The sequence below is a fragment of the Pimephales promelas genome, chromosome 19, assembly GCF_988280905.1.
Source record: "Pimephales promelas chromosome 19, fPimPro1.hap1.1, whole genome shotgun sequence".
NCBI lineage: Eukaryota > Metazoa > Chordata > Actinopteri > Cypriniformes > Leuciscidae > Pimephales > Pimephales promelas.
In genome coordinates this window covers 29,290,600-29,306,479 of record NC_142787.1, presented here as the reverse complement: position 1 = coordinate 29,306,479, position 15,880 = coordinate 29,290,600, and the positions used below count along the sequence as shown (strand labels likewise).

At 36.7% G+C, this 15,880-nt stretch overlaps 1 protein-coding gene across 5 annotated transcripts in view; it reads right to left on the bottom strand.

Annotated features, from left to right (window-relative positions):
* Positions 1 to 15,880, bottom strand: part of plrdgb (PITP-less RdgB-like protein) — a 64,386-nt gene that overhangs the window by 21,483 nt on the left and 27,023 nt on the right. For 4 of the 5 annotated variants that reach the window (XM_089123510.1, XM_089123509.1, XM_039693866.2 and 1 more), the window contains exons 3-7: positions 12,896 to 13,000; positions 9,055 to 9,125; positions 8,754 to 8,974; positions 1,851 to 2,040; positions 780 to 902 (exon numbers count right to left, since the gene is read on the bottom strand). In XM_089123510.1, coding sequence (XP_088979636.1) covers positions 780 to 902; positions 1,851 to 2,040; positions 8,754 to 8,974; positions 9,055 to 9,125; positions 12,896 to 13,000 — 710 coding nt within the window. Of the gene's footprint in view, positions 1 to 779; positions 903 to 1,850; positions 2,041 to 8,753; positions 8,975 to 9,054; positions 9,263 to 12,895; positions 13,001 to 15,880 lie in introns of those variants that run through there. The other variant, XM_089123511.1, reaches the window with a different exon arrangement.

The window sequence follows — 15,880 nt, the reverse complement described above, 5'->3', positions numbered from 1 at the left end:
CATACGTCAACATCCGCCGTTTTAGGATACCCTTTAACGTCAGTTACATGATGATCCTGGGCCGTCATACAACTGACGCTTTACCTTTAACGTCAGTTAGGTGACGGGATAGGTTTAGGGGTAGGTTTAGGTCTGGTGTAGGGTTATAATCCGATAAGGTCATCTAACCGACGTTAAAGGGTACCCTAAAATGGCGGATGTTGACGTACTATATGGCCAAAAGACGTCCCAAGACATCAGTTATATGACGTCTTGGGATGAGACTGCGCTACAATTTTAAGGGCAATGGAAAAGCGGCTTTTGTGACTCTGAGCCCTGAACTATTTTTTTTGCCTCTGTTCTACTGTTTCCGAGGCATCTGTTCATCAACTGATGTGCCATGTGGTGCCCTTTTATCACACACTGGCACTGCACAGATGAGTGCACTTTTATTAAACTGTCAGCACCAAGAAGCTCAGACAGACAGGGTGACAGGAAATCTATAACGGTTGCAAACAGTAGACACACGGGGAGGGGGACAAAAATCTGGACAGAGCAAAAATAAGTAATATTATAATCATAATAATATGGGGTCGCAATAACGTTTTTATTTTTTGGGTGAACTAATCCTCAAAGACAGGGAGAGAGCTGATGAGGAGACAAATGGGAACAGGAAAATGTCATATGACATTTAGATATGAGAACATACAAAAAAGCTTTGAAGGGCAGTAATATGATGAAGAGAGAATGACTTCAAAGGCAGGAGTTCAGGGTTATTTTGTGTGCATGTTCCTCTGTACCTTTAGACTCTCTGTGCTGTTGTTGCTGCTGCCACCCTCAGGGCTTCTATGTTGCTTGTCACCACTGAAACACAAGGCGTCAAAACAAAGGACACCGCCAACACAGTCTGCCACCAGGCACACCTGAAACAAGCATTTGAAGATTATTTGAGTTATTACATAGTAACACCAGGTAACTTTTCAACCTTCATAATATATTTCCAAGTCTCTTGTGATGGTATATCGACTTACAATAGGTTGAATGACACGTCTGCCATAGCCTGACGGGGTTTGTAGCGTTTAAAATCCTACTTTTAAACTTCGGGTTTCGGGTAGTAACCCGGCGAACAAAGAGAACTGCAAAATTCGACTGATTTACGGCATATACGTCACTTCCACCACCACCCTCACTTCCTTAAAATCGGACGTGCGAGCCAAATGTTATAGTCATGGCCGAAGCAGTACAGAAAAACAAGAAGGCAAAGGCTTTATCGGACGAAAGCAAAAATAAAAGTGATCGCGTTAAAGGCAGAACAAGGATCAACTTTGGGCCAGTCACAGTGTTTTCTGGCGTGAGCTGAAGGAGGAGGAGGGGGGCCGACCGATGCGGATTTGGCTATCATGCTTTCGGATGTGCGAGCCAAATGTTATAGTCATGGCCGAAGCAGCACAGAAAAACAAGAAAGCAAAGGCTTTATCGGACGAAAGCAAAAAGAGAAAGTGAACGCGTTAAATTCTAACTAGTAACTAGTAAGTACGTTATATTGCTTGCATACTAGCCTATCTCTTTGTTTTTTTGTCTGCCTTACTACGTTACGGAAGCTATATTGTCCTCCGTTTATCGTCAAAATAAAGTTTACTGGTGTTTTAACTTCTAAACGGCGTGTACAAGTTTGGTAGGGGCTACATTCTTGCAAGGAAATATATAAGATGTACAAAATCATACTTTAGGATACCCATTAACCTGTCTGTGATATTCGTTTATTTTTCTTGCCTCAAGCTGTTATGCAAATCGATTGGTAAAATTTGCTGATTCGTTTATATTTATATATATGTATATTGCTAATATTGGCCAATAACCACTGTGTTTACCTGTCCTGTGAAGCCCACACCCTCTGGGGACTGAAGGAAGTTTCGGTAAACCTGATTGGCCTGAGCAATGACTGCAGCGACAGCATTCTGGTAATGAGGGGCAGCGATAGCAAGTATGGGAAGAGCGGCCAGCGGCAAATGATCCACACTGCTGGACACACAGGTTTCATCGTAGCTGTATGGATTCAAACTACAGGCAGACAAAAGAGAAAATTATTGATAGGACAACATTGTTTGAATAGGAGTGGACATTTTTACATAAAGTTTCAATTTTATGTACTGGATCACCAAGGACGTCCTTTAGCACCCATTTGATGTTAATTTTGATCACCTGCCCCATGTGATGATGCCCCTTACGAAAAATAAGTTTATTAAGTGTTCTGTTAGTATACTTATTATTTTCAACTAAAAATAAGAGAGCATACTTCCAGTCAACATTTTATTAAAAAATATTTTTTATGTACTTCTCAGAAATATACTTCAAATTACACTTAAGTGTAAATTCTTGACTTATACTGAGAGAAAAGTCTTTATTTGGCCTGTACTTGAACTTAATCTTTTGATCGAGATATACTTAAAAGAAAAAATAAGTATTCAAAGTATACTTGGCTTACAGTGGGTTAACTCTTTTGACCGAGAATATACTATTTTTTTGTACATAGTTTTTCCACGGTGTTATGAAAGTTATTGTTAGTGTTATTTTGTTATCTAATGCTTTTCAAGAGTGGTTAAGGTTAGTATACTACTATCTTATGCGGTTATATGTAATCATTCCACTGGAGGCGAGCTTGACAAACCCAAGTGCAGTTTATTCAACAAACTAGATACAAAAGGCATGGCATGGCACTCACCCGACAGAGGTTACACAAACAATACTTGACAAAGAACCAGGCAAACATGACGGTAAATACACAAGGCTAAATGACAAGACAAGGGACACCTGTGAACACAATCGAGACAATTAACCAATGAAAAGACAAAACAAATGGCAGGATCACAAGAATAGAAAAGGAAATACCATGACAAGATTACAGTAGTGACATGAACAATAGTTATATCAATAATAATGAAACAACATGAAACCAAAACAACCAGTGACATTATATATATAGTTCTACAGTTGTTCAATGTCTATACATCTTGTACATTGTCTGATGTTACAGCTGCAGTCCGTAGCTTTTTTGGGATTAAAAATGATCCAAAATACATATTTGGGGAAAAAAAAAAAAAAAACATAACCAGCCAGTGTTCAAAAAGTGTTTTTGATGAAAACATTCCAGGATTTTTCTCCATATAATGGACTTCAATGGGAACCAAACGGTTCAAGGTCCAAAAGACAGTTTCATTACAAACTGTTCAAAGGGCTTTAAACAATTTCAGATGATGAATAAGGGTCTTATCAAGGGAAACGATCACTAATTTAATAAATAAATAAATAACAAAGTTTAAGTTTTATAAGCTCAAATGCTCGTCTTGCTCTGTTCTGTGATGAGTGTTTGTGACTTTCCTGTTCGAACTCATTCAATGAACCAAATTAACGAATTGACTCGAAAAAGATTTGATGAATAAGATTCGTTCATTTTGATGAACGAGCTCAAACAGGAGAGTCACACAGAACAGAGCAAGGCGAGCATTTGAGCTTATAAAACTTAAATTTTGTTATTTATTTATTAAATGAGCGATCGATTCACTTGATAAGACCCTTATTCATCGTCTGGAGTCGTTTAAAGCCCTTTGAACAGTTTGCAGTTTGTACTTAAAGTTTCTTTTGGACCTTGAACCGTTTGGTAAGTCCATTATATGGAGTAAAATGCTGGAATGTTTTCATCAAAAAGCTTAATTTCTTTTCGACTGAAGAAAGAAAGACATGGACATCTTGGATGACATGGGGGTGAGTAAATTATCAGCAAAAGTCTTTTCAAAAGTGAACTACTCCTTTAATTTGATGGCGAATCCAGAAAGGTTCAAATGACAATTACCAGTGACAACAGATTCACTTGTTCGAACAATAACGGTTTTGCGTGATATGATAACTTATAAGCGATTGTTAGATTTAATGCAAAGTCAGAACCAGAACAAAAGTGGACGTTTCTTACTAGTTCAGATCACATTTTCCGGTGAAAATTCTTATGTTGGTCATACTTCGAAAAATAATAATCTTTGATTCTGAATGCCAGTATCCACACCGGCGCGATAACTGACACACACACTCTCCTCAAACATCGTGTTCATCCACGCTGTGCCGTGTCGATGGTGTTGAAGTACAACTCACGTAAAGTTGATAATTCCGCAAATGACTGCAATTGCAGATTTCGAACAGAGATGGCGACAAAGAGGAAAAACACCAGACTGCAGCTTTAATGTCATCGTCATGTTATTCAGATACTCTTAGAAGAAAAGGTTCTATATAGAACCTTAAAAGGTGCTAAAGCGCTACATATTTGGAACCCCTAGAATGCAATGCATGTGAATGGTCACAAAATTCAAGATATGGGGGTTGAAAAATGCAATTAATCAACATCACACGAAGAGTGCCATTTCAGTTTTTATCCTCCAAAAATCAGCATGATTAAAATGTGATATTTTTATTTTTTATTTAACCTTTATTTAAGCAGAAAAGCTCTCTGAGATTAAGAATCTCTTTTACAGGAGTGTCCTGGCCAAAAATGTGCAGCAGTACAATCGGTTCCATTAGAAACAAACATCACACAGACAGATACAAAACAGTTAAAAGAGTAGTTTAAAAGCAGTTACATAATGTTTGATCAGCTTCCATTCGCTGGATAACTGATTTAGAACGGTCTACAAACAAATTTTCTAATTTTAATTTAGTTTGCAGGGCATTCCCATAAAACGGCGCTGCATACATAAAAGACTTCTTACCTAACTCAGTTCGCACAAAAGGGACAGAGAGAGTATAGAAGTTTTGCGAGCGAAGAGAATAATTTTTGATAATTTCCTGCTGCATAAAACAACAGAGATAAGAAGGCAACAACCCCAAAATAGCTTTATAGATAATTAAGTACCAGTGCATTAAGTATTGTAAAATTTATATTTAACTGTCACCGTGCACAGGTGGGACGTTTGCCACTATATTTTTAAAACAATAATATCTTAGTAAATACCTTAAATAATATTGACAAACTATATATCATTTGAAAGCTTACAATCTCTAGTTTCCATATTTGGTGACTGATTTTCAAAATATATTACAGAGGAGCCATAATTTATCAATATAAAACAATAATATTTTGATACTCATAAGGCGTGTTCAGACCTTTATTTTAAAATAGCAGTAAACATGAAAAATCATGAAAAAATGGTAGATACCTCAGTTTGTTTTCATGCCAAAAGTTCAAAAGATAGAATCTATTCAATTATTTTGGAAAAAAAAGGTCTGAAAAGTTTGAAATATCAAGAAAAAAATAATAAATTCACCATTTGTGACGTGGCAGCTAGCTATGACTTACATGCGTGTTCTTTGTATGTGTTTCTTAGAGGTTCAATTCATATCAAAATCTGCCAAACTTCCCATGCTACTTCTGAATAGGATCTCTACTTCAGAAATTGTATGAAAATTGTGAAAATAATGGTTCATATCACTCAAAACACGAATGGAAATGCAGGCGCCCTTATATGGGCAGTAATGGAGTCTGATTGTGCCCTAGTGAAAAAGTTTGGTACTGCACCCAAACAAAATCTTACTGAAAGCTCATTTTTTGAGAGATCAACCTAAAATTTGAAACACAACTCGTTCAGATTTTTGGCTTTGAATTTTCTGCCATTTTAGAGTAGCCCAGGTTTTGAAAATATATATTTTATGTAAAATATGAATAATTAATATTTTTGCATTGTACATTTCCATAAACTCAAACCTCTATAACTTTTTTTTCTGTTTCACTTTCTTAATTTATTTCACTTCTACAAAAATCTGCCAAATGTCTTCTTTAAAACAAGACCAATCATATGTCTATATTCCAAAGCATTCTTGAATTACAACCATTTAAGTTCGAAATGTGCATTTTCATGTCTATTCAAAAAAGGGGGGGTGACAGTTAACAGGTTAAGTATTAAGTTACTACAAAAGTTTAATAAACAATAATTTAATTACAACTGCAAAATGTTGCAGAATAATGTAATATATGAATGAATAATAGCCTATAAAGAACCTTTGTGCCAAAAGGGTTCTTTCTTGTCATTATCATCACCTTTGCAGTTGAGTAAAGAACCCTATGCTACATATACAGAACCCTTTTTCTAAGAGTGAGATACCAAATGTTGCCTATAAATTTGATATGCAGATTGATTTAGATGTATTTTTAGCTAAATGTGCTTTAAAGGACAGTTCAGAGGCAGAGATCAGGTCATCCCTGTCTGGATACCTGAAAGAGCAGGATGTCTAATTAACATACTAAAGCTCCTCTATCTTTAATCAGGCCAGTTTCCTGTCACAGAATGTGGTGGTTTGATTAATAGAGCGGAGCTGAAAAAAAAATGTTTAATGATTTCTTTTTGCCTACATCAACAGCGACAGCTATTCCTAATGATGGAAGATCAGACACAGATTGATTGCTAAACAGGTCCTTTAAAATAGACGGAACAAATAACTAATAACTAAGCCCTTTTAATGAGCAATGAGTTTTATTTTTTGTCTAATTCTTGTCTGGATGTTCCCATCAGCTTAGAAATGGAAAACTGGCAAGAGGCTACAACGAAAATGTCATCATGTAAAATTCATTGTGCTTTAACTGGGCGTGTGGCCTTGTGTGCTCCTGCTCCAGTGTTTCTGATAGAGACGCGCAATTCTGACACATTTTGATTTGTTTGTATGAAGAAATGTATTTTATCATTTAATGGAAATAAATTAACCTTTGTGGTTCTCTGGAAACAACTGAACGCTTTACATATAAATGATGATTTCCCCCCAGGGTTACAAAGTCTTTAGAAGACATTTTCATTCAGTCTGAAAGGAAATGTTCGTGGCGGGAGCTTAGCATGACTCCAAAGGGCAGATCAATAGGTTCATTTAACTGTCAGTTGTGAACATAATTAGACAATTTAAATAGACAGATTCTAAAATCTTGGCATCTGACACAGTCAATAAAGGATTGGAATGGACATCTTAAGGAATAGGTGTGGGAGGTGTGTGTGTGTGGGGAATGCAATGCAAACATTTTAGTAGAAAATTTTACAAATTTGTGAAAAAAATCTAAAAATAAGTACAAATTATCATAAGAACAGCCAGATTTTAAACAAAAATGGGTCTTGAACCGTATACGTTTGATTCGCTAATAAGAACCATCATTTTGTGTGATTTTGATTCACTATGAAGATTCATTTATTTGGTAATTAGCTGGACTACACTGCATGCTGTGTAAGATTGATTCACTAAAAAGAATTGGCTCAGAATAATTTGCTTGCATGGGAATCGGTTGGACTACACTGGTCATGCAGCATGGTTTATTCACTAAAAAGTACTAGCTCTTAGTTTGGGAATTGGTTGGTCAATATTTCTCATGCTGTATGGTTTTGACTCACTGAGAAGAACCGTCTCATTATCAATAGGTGTGTTCGACATCGGCTGGATGTAACGGAGACGTGAAGTCGGACACTTTCTGCTTTCTGTAGCTGTGTTTGCACACTTTACCACAGCTGAAGTGAAATAAATACACATATGTTTCAGAGACATTCTCATTCAATACTTTATTTACTGCTTAAAGGAGTAGTTCACTTTTGAAAAACTTTTGCTGATAATTTACTCACCCCCATGTCGTCCAAGATGTCCATGTCTTTTTTTCTTCAGTCGAAAAGAAATTGAGGTTTTTGATGAAACATTCCAGGATTTTTCTCCATATAATGGACTTCAATGGGAACCAAACGGTTCAAGGTCCAAAAGACAGTTTCAGTGCAAACTGTTCAAAGGGCTTTAAACGATTCCAGACGATGAATAAGGGTCTTATTAAGCGAAATGATCGCTCATTTAATACATAAATAACAAAGTTTAAGTTTTATAAGCTCAAATGCTCGCCTTGCTCTGTTCTGTGATGCACGTTCGCGACATTCCTGTTCGAACTCGTTCGAACTCGAGTCATTTGGTTCATTCAAAGAACAAAACGAACGAATTGACTCGGAAAAAGATTTGTTCGTTTTGATGAACGAGTTCGAACAGGAGAGTCACTGTGATGGAGAGCGTCACAGAACAGAGCAAGCGACCATTTGAGCTTATAAAACTTAAACTTTGTTTTTTAAATGAGTGATCGATTCACTTGATAAGACCCTTATTCATCGTCTGGAATCGTTTAAAGCCCTTTGAACAGTTTGCAGTTTGCACTGAAAGTGTCTTTTGGACCTTGAATCGTTTGGTTCCCATTGAAGTCCATTATATGGAGAAAAATGCTGGAATGTTTTCATCAAAAACCTTAATTTCTTTTCGACTGAAGAAAGAAAGACATGGACATCTTGGATGACATGGGGGTGAGTAAATTATCAGCAAAAGTTTTTTCAAAAGTGAACTACTCCTTTAATACAGCATCTGTTTGTACAAGAATAAAGTTCAATAAAGCATGTTTCACGTTTTTATGGACATATTTTATATACTTCACCATTTTTTCTCCACTCACATTTTATTGTTCATTTGTCTGTATAATGATTTATTGGTTGTTGTCTCCCCTCTTTCCAACTTCTACACTCCCACTTTTCCACAGCCATTTCTTGAGTCTCGTGAAAACCAGTGCTAAACCAGACACTTTAAATGAGTAAGTGCATCATTAAATTGTCAGGTGAAAGTTAGTATTTCGTGACACTGAAACCCCATCCAAGGCTAAACTTTAACTGAGGAGTTACCGAGCTAGCATGAGCATAATCATTACGAAGAATTAGCATATTTGGTCTTCAACATCTTACTTTGACACCAGGGAGAAGGCATCAGCACACACGGGCGTGCAGGGCACCAGTCTGACCAGCATGCTGTCTGCTGACGCTTGGAAGTGAGCCCGAGCCACACGCTCCAACACGGACGCCAAAGTGGCAGCATCGCCCGCCTTCCCTCCAGGGTCACCGCCTCCAGAATCCAAGATATGACCTCCGTGAATCACCAGGATGAGTAATTGTGTCCTGCATTTCCTCTGCAGGAGGGGGAAAGAGACGAAATGAGTCCAAACTGAAAGGATAATTCAATGTAATTAGAATTAGAATGAGGACTAACCTCCATGTCTTCCAAACCATCCACGCTGCTCTGCGGCGCACACCGAGGATGCCGCAGCCTGTACAGGCTCTCTAGTGGCCAATGAGAGACAGAGAGAGCTTCATGGTGCTCTGCAATCTCCACCTCAAACCATCCATCTCATTGATGACAGTCGTACTTCTCGAAGAGGAACCTAGTTCTCTCTTCCCCGGTTTATTTATCCATTTATCTATTTAATAAATATATAATTGATCTATTTACTTCCTCTGTTTGTTTATAGGTAAAGCTTTTGGGTAACACTTTACTTGAAGGGGTGTGCATAAGACTAACAGACACCTTCATAATCATGACATGATGTTTGTTATGAATATGAAGGAGGTTTTATGCATGTTTATGACAAAGTGTCATTCACTCTTAGAAGAAATGGTCCTATCCACAAGTTTCCTACGCCCCATGAGGCCTTGCGTCAAAAGTGGGCGCGACTTCCGGTTGGAAGTAAACAAAGCGCGATTTGACATGCTTAACACTCGTTCATTCAACAGTTGTCATTCAAGTTATAGCGATCCAAACTAGCTAACGATGTGGGAACACAACCTCAACGAAATTCAAAAGGGTGAAATAACAGTGCCTTTACCCTCCGCAGTAGTTGATTGGGAGTATTATAATAACATTATTAATAATCAATACTCATCAAGGCATGGTGACAGACAGATCTGCGAGCTGACAAACAATTAAAATAAAAAATACACACTTAGTCATTGTGCTTTGGAGTTTATTCAAAATTATAAATGAATGTGCTGCTTGAATACATTAACTGGCACATTTGGTATTCTGTCAACACAGGCTTTGATCCTGTAACATCAGTAGAGAACAGCCAAACACATGCTGATAGAGTTTATGGGACATTAAGAATTTAAACAAATGTACACAGGAAGATTCGTCGTCTTTTGGGAGGTTGATGGAAACTACAGTCGTTGGCAGGATCACTCTGATTTCGTTTTCAGCTTATGTTCAAAACAATCCCGTTTAAGCCACTAAATTAGTTTAGTCCGGTTATACATACAACCGCGAACAGCACATGTTGTCCCTGAGCTCCGTAACGACATCTCTCATAAAGATTTGCGTCTTTAAATAGTAAAATAATTCTCCGAAAAACAGCTAGCCTCTTCGCTAACTAACACACAAAACACCATTGGAATGCTACTTCCGCCGCCACAGCGGAAGTTTCACCCACTTTATTTTTTACAGGAGCGCCCCTCGGAAACTTGTGGATATAGAACCAGAAATGGTTCCATCCCCCGCTTCATATATGGAACTCCAAAATGGTTCTATATAGAACTATTTTTTTGGTAAAAGGTTCTATTGGCCAAGTATGAAATATATAGAACCCAGTGGAACTCTTTTTTTTAAGAGTGTATAGAACCTTTTAGGGGTTCCAAATACATAGCGCTGATAGAACCTTTTCTTCTAAGAGTGTTCGCTCAATTATGACATTTTTAATGTAACTCTTAGAAAAAAAGGGTTCTATATATGAAGCATAGGGTTCTTTACTCAACTCCAAAGGACATTTTATGCTAAAAAAGGTTCAATAATGACAAGAAAGAACCCTTTTGTCACAAAGGTTCTATAAAGGCTATTATTCATTCATATATTACATTATTCTGCAACATTTTGTAGTTATAATTAAATTATTGTTTATTAAACTGTTGTAGTAACTTAATATCACATTTTAATCATGCAGATTTTTGGAGGATAAAAACTGAAATGGCACTCTTTGTTTGATATTGATTAATTACATTTTTTTTTTCTTCTAAGAGTGTGACATTGTTTGAGATGTCTTTGTTATGACACCTTGACATAAACCAATACATCATAACCTGTCAGTGTCTTTGTCATGACAACTTGACATTACTAAGACAACACAGCCTGTCATAAAAAAAAGGAAAAAGTATGGTGTTCCTAATAATCCTTTAGGTGAGTTTATTTCCAAACCAAAATAGCGCTGTGCGTCTCTGAGGAACAAAACATAGTGGTGTTTCATTCCTAAACATATCAGTGCTTATGGATGAATCGGTTGCCTGAATGATTCAAATGACTCGTTAACTTGTCGCCACCTACTTTGCTGAATAAACTCTCCACCACTGTAGACTAAATACTTTTGCGTAACAGAACATATAATTAAGTAAAACATAAATACAAACTAAATAGCAAATTTAATATCAACACTACTTTACTCTAATTTGTACAGTTTTATCTGCTTGTTTGGTTCATCATAAATTATAATCACAGTTCATTAGAAAGTTTGAAACCTTATGTCTCTCTTTGTCAAAATATTTACTTTTTTAGTATTTTAATTCCTTTCATGTATACTGGCTATGTGATTGTTTTGACCCTTGCTCCTTTTTTTTTTTTTTTTTTTTTCTTCTTTCTAAATCCATACTCTGTATTGATCTAAATGGAAGTGTCTTACAGTTTTTGTATGTTCCCTGTCTTGTTCTGTACATAATGCAAATAAAAAATAAAAATAAAAATAAAAATAAAAAAAATAATCACAGTTCATTTGTAAAATGAGTTATAATTACATTTATTCTAGCTCTGGAGGAGATGGGTTCACATTTGTGATTTTACATTTCGCCAGCAGTGATGGCCTGATGAAGATGGCTGGAGATGCTTGTTAAATAAGAACAAATCAAAACAACAGCCTGAGCACACACACACACACACACACATTCAGTAAGTATAATGAAGACGTCAGATATCATCCATCAGGAAAAAGAAGCTGAAAAATGCATGGTCTGTGCTGTTTATTGGACCACGGGGTATGCAAAAAGGGGGTTGCACTTGCACTTAACACAAGGAGGTGTGCCAAAATCGTGTGTGGCTAAAGTTTTTGTTACAAACCTGGCCAAATTGGGTAGTTCTTGGCCTAATCAAGTCTCATTCTATTTATTTTTCAGAACTTGTATTGTTTTTTCCCCAGTGCTGAAATGTGATCCACAGCTCTCACTTTCACTCGCTTCAGTGCAATACTCGTTCATTAGTGAGAGGTCACCAGTGTTTCCTTAAGCCCGCTGTGCTCAGGTGTGTTTGTATTCACAGTATAATTGAACGGAAATGTGGGTTTGACTCAAGTCCTGTTTGTGGGCTCTAAATAAGGTTTAATTAATTTTTTTAAGTGGAAATTCATAAATTGGGTCATGCTTGAATCCTCTGTAATGGAAATGAATTAATAAGACCCTGTTTTCTCACATCTCAACACAACTAAAGCAAACACTGCAGATGAACTCATCGTCTGTGGCTGAGAAACTCAATCTTATTGGTCTTATTGGTCTTGGTAGGACTATTTCGCAGTCTGATGAAACACATTTTTCTAAAATGAGTGTCAAAAAGTGAGCTGCCTATTTCTTCTCGTTTAAAAGTAGCTGTCGTGCGGCATTACAGAAACTCTAAATCTCCCATGCAGCATTGGGGTGTCTCTCTAAAGGGAGTTAAATTTGCACAAGAGTCATATAGTGCTGTAGTGTCACTGCGTGTCCTGAGGTATTAATGCGGCTTAGAGAAGCAAAACAGTGATTACGCTGCGTCTGTAGCATTAGTCACTGTTGATTCTGCCTTCACCCACTTTAAGTTAGACACCAAACAAGCTGTTTGCAATGGAAACTGCTGTTTAGGGTAAAGTAAACTAATTAGGGAGGAGCAGCATTTCGATTATCCACGGTTTTTACAGCAATTTTACTCGTCAGTTTAAATAAATCACATCATCAAGAAACATCTGGTAAATTCAGTCTTAAAGAATGAATATGTGTTCATGATACAAAAAACATGTAGGAGAGATGTCTTCAGGACACCCTGGTGGTTTTACCTCTGGAGTGCTCCAGGTGTCCCAGTGTTTCTATCTGCTCCACCAGGTCATTGGAGTTCCACTGGCTCATTTCCAGGAGTAAGGCCGTCTTCCCCTCCATAACATCTGCGAATCAGCAGGGCGTGAGAAGCCATTCAATACAATGAAGGAAATTGGAGTATATAATATAATATAATATAATATAATATAATATAATATAATATAATATAATATAATATAATATAATATAATATAATATAATATAATGGGTAACACTTTACAATGAGGTTCATTAGTTAACATTAGTAAATGCATTAACTAACATGAACTAACGATGAGCAATGCATTAGTTACAGTGTTAATGAATCTTTGTTAATATTAGTTAATATAAATACAGCTGTTCATTGTGCGTTCATGTTAGTTCACAGTCCATTAACTAATGTTAACTAATACAACCTTTGATTTTAATAATGTATGAGTAAATGTTGGAATTAATATTAACTAAGATTAATAAATGCTGAAGAAGTATTGTTCACATATTGTACATGTTAACTAGAGCCAGACCGATATATCGGCCGGCCGATATTATCGGCCGATATTAGACATTTTCCAAACTATCGGTATCGGCAGTTATAATGGCCGATAAATGAATATTTCAAAAATAAAATAAAAACAGACGAAACACGCTTCAATCATCTCTCCTTGTCCTGTTAAATTGAAAATGTATGTTTTACAATTTGCAGTATGACGTTATTGCTAAATTATGGCTCATCATAGACTAGCTAACCTGAAATTGTAATTATAAGGTAGCTTATAAGGGGACTAATTATTATTTTATTTAGCAGAACTTTAATATATTTTGATGTTCCTCTGTTCTGTTGTGACAATAAAAGAAACAAGTTTCTTTTAAAAATGCTTTATCATATTATTTCAGTTAAAACTCATAAATAACTACAAATAACTATGTTAGGGAAATCTGTTAATGTTTTGTTGCGCGTTTCTGGAAAAAAATAAATAAATAAAAAATATCGGCCGATATATCGGAATATCGGATTTTAAAACCAAAAAATATTTGTATCGGTATTGGCCTTCAAAATCCTTTATCGGTCGGGCTCTAATGTTAACTAATGTAGTTAACTAATGTTGACTAATGAACCTTATTGTAAAGTGTTACCAATATAATATAATAGTGGCATCTTAGTTTACGCCTAGTTTATAAGTTTTTAAATTTAGCGAATTTCACATTTTTTAAATCAGCCTGTCTAATCTATAAGGTTATACATGGTCTGGCGCCTCCACCATTAAGTGATTATATCAAACAAAAGTCTATCAGTGCTGTCGGGTCTCGAGTAACTAGAGCAACTACACTCTCAGAAAAAAAGGTACGAAAGCTGTCACTGGGGCGGTACCTTTTCAAAAGGTACACTTTTGTACCTAAAGGCATATTGGTGCATACCTTCATGGTACATATTTGTACAATTATGGTACCAATATGCACCCTTTAGGTACAAAAGTGTACCTTTTTGAAAAGGTACCGCCCCAGTGACAGCTTTTGTACCTTTTTTTCGGACAGTGTATATGAGATGGGACTGGGACTTGCCGTTTTCCCAGAACGCTCTATCATACCAGGGGGTGAGCTCCTGGAATAGTATTCCTCAGTCATTGAGGGAAAGCACAAGTTTTAGGAGTCGTTTAAAAGTATGGTTGAGGGACACACAAATATGTGAGCATGTTTAGTAATCAGTAGTCTACATATCTGATGTAAAATAGAGTTAGTGTTTTATAAAACTAAAGAGGATAGAATTATTAGTGTGAAATGGGTTGTGTAATAGGAGTTAGGATAGCATGGTTGGTGTAAAAGGGGTCAGTGCAATATGGCTTGTCCTAATATGTTGTGATCACTGTTATTGTCCTTGCTTCTCTGTATATAGCCTGTGCATAGTGTGTCTGTATGTATTTGTGTAACATCTACCTGCTTGGGGGGTCTGCAGATGGAAATTAGCCTATGGCTATAATCTGGCATATTTACATTTGTGAAAAATGTTCATTAATATGTATTATACCATGGTCTGGGTGAATACTCGATTCTGATTGGCTGCAGGGTGTCCGTTAAAAAGTGATAGAGGACACCTAGTAAAGTAGTTCTGGTGAAACTGCCTGTTTACCATTCGAAATGAATAAATAAATGCGCTGCCTACAACGGCTGTGAGTAACCATAGCAACAGGCAGTCACATGCTCTATCATCTAACGTTAGATATTATAGCCTAATACAACAATGAGCGACTTCGTGCTATTTCTTTTAACATTTATGGAGAATATGGCAACTTTGACGACTGGTATGCTGCTGAAGAAAGAAAAAATGTAAATAAAACGGAGAAAATTACACCGCTGCTGCTCTGTTCCATTGAACTCTATTGGTAACGACGTAACTTGCGACCATAGTTGGATAACGATGCTTTCGGGAAACGCACCCCTGAATGAGACCCTGCGGGAGTTTTACGCAGCTGTCCAGACAACCAAGGCAGGAGAAGGCTTAACGTTACAGCGTTTCAAGCCTAAGGAGCCTGAGGCAAATGACCCTCTCTTTGATCTGATTAATTTATTGCCCTCTATAACGTTAAGCGCAAATCGCTGGAGCTCAGAGCTAATTGTTTTTTTTGTTTTTTTGTTGTTTGATTAATTGTTTTAGGTGTAATAAAAAAAACTATGCCTACCTTTGTGTTTCATGAAAAAAAAATGCATTTGTGAACCTGAAGGGATACGAGCTAAGCGGACTATAAATATCTCCGGTTGCTAGATAAACAGTCAGTCAAGTTATTATTTGTAAAAACTAGATTTAGCCTAATTAAAATATAAACTAATGTTTTAAAAATGTTTTATTTGGCAAGTGACCATGGTATAAGCGGGTTAATGCCCTCCGAGGTGTCCATTGTCAGGTTTTAATGGACTTCGGCGGAGGCAACCGTCCTCCGCTGCGCGTCGGCCGGTTTACGCCTCGCCGTCGT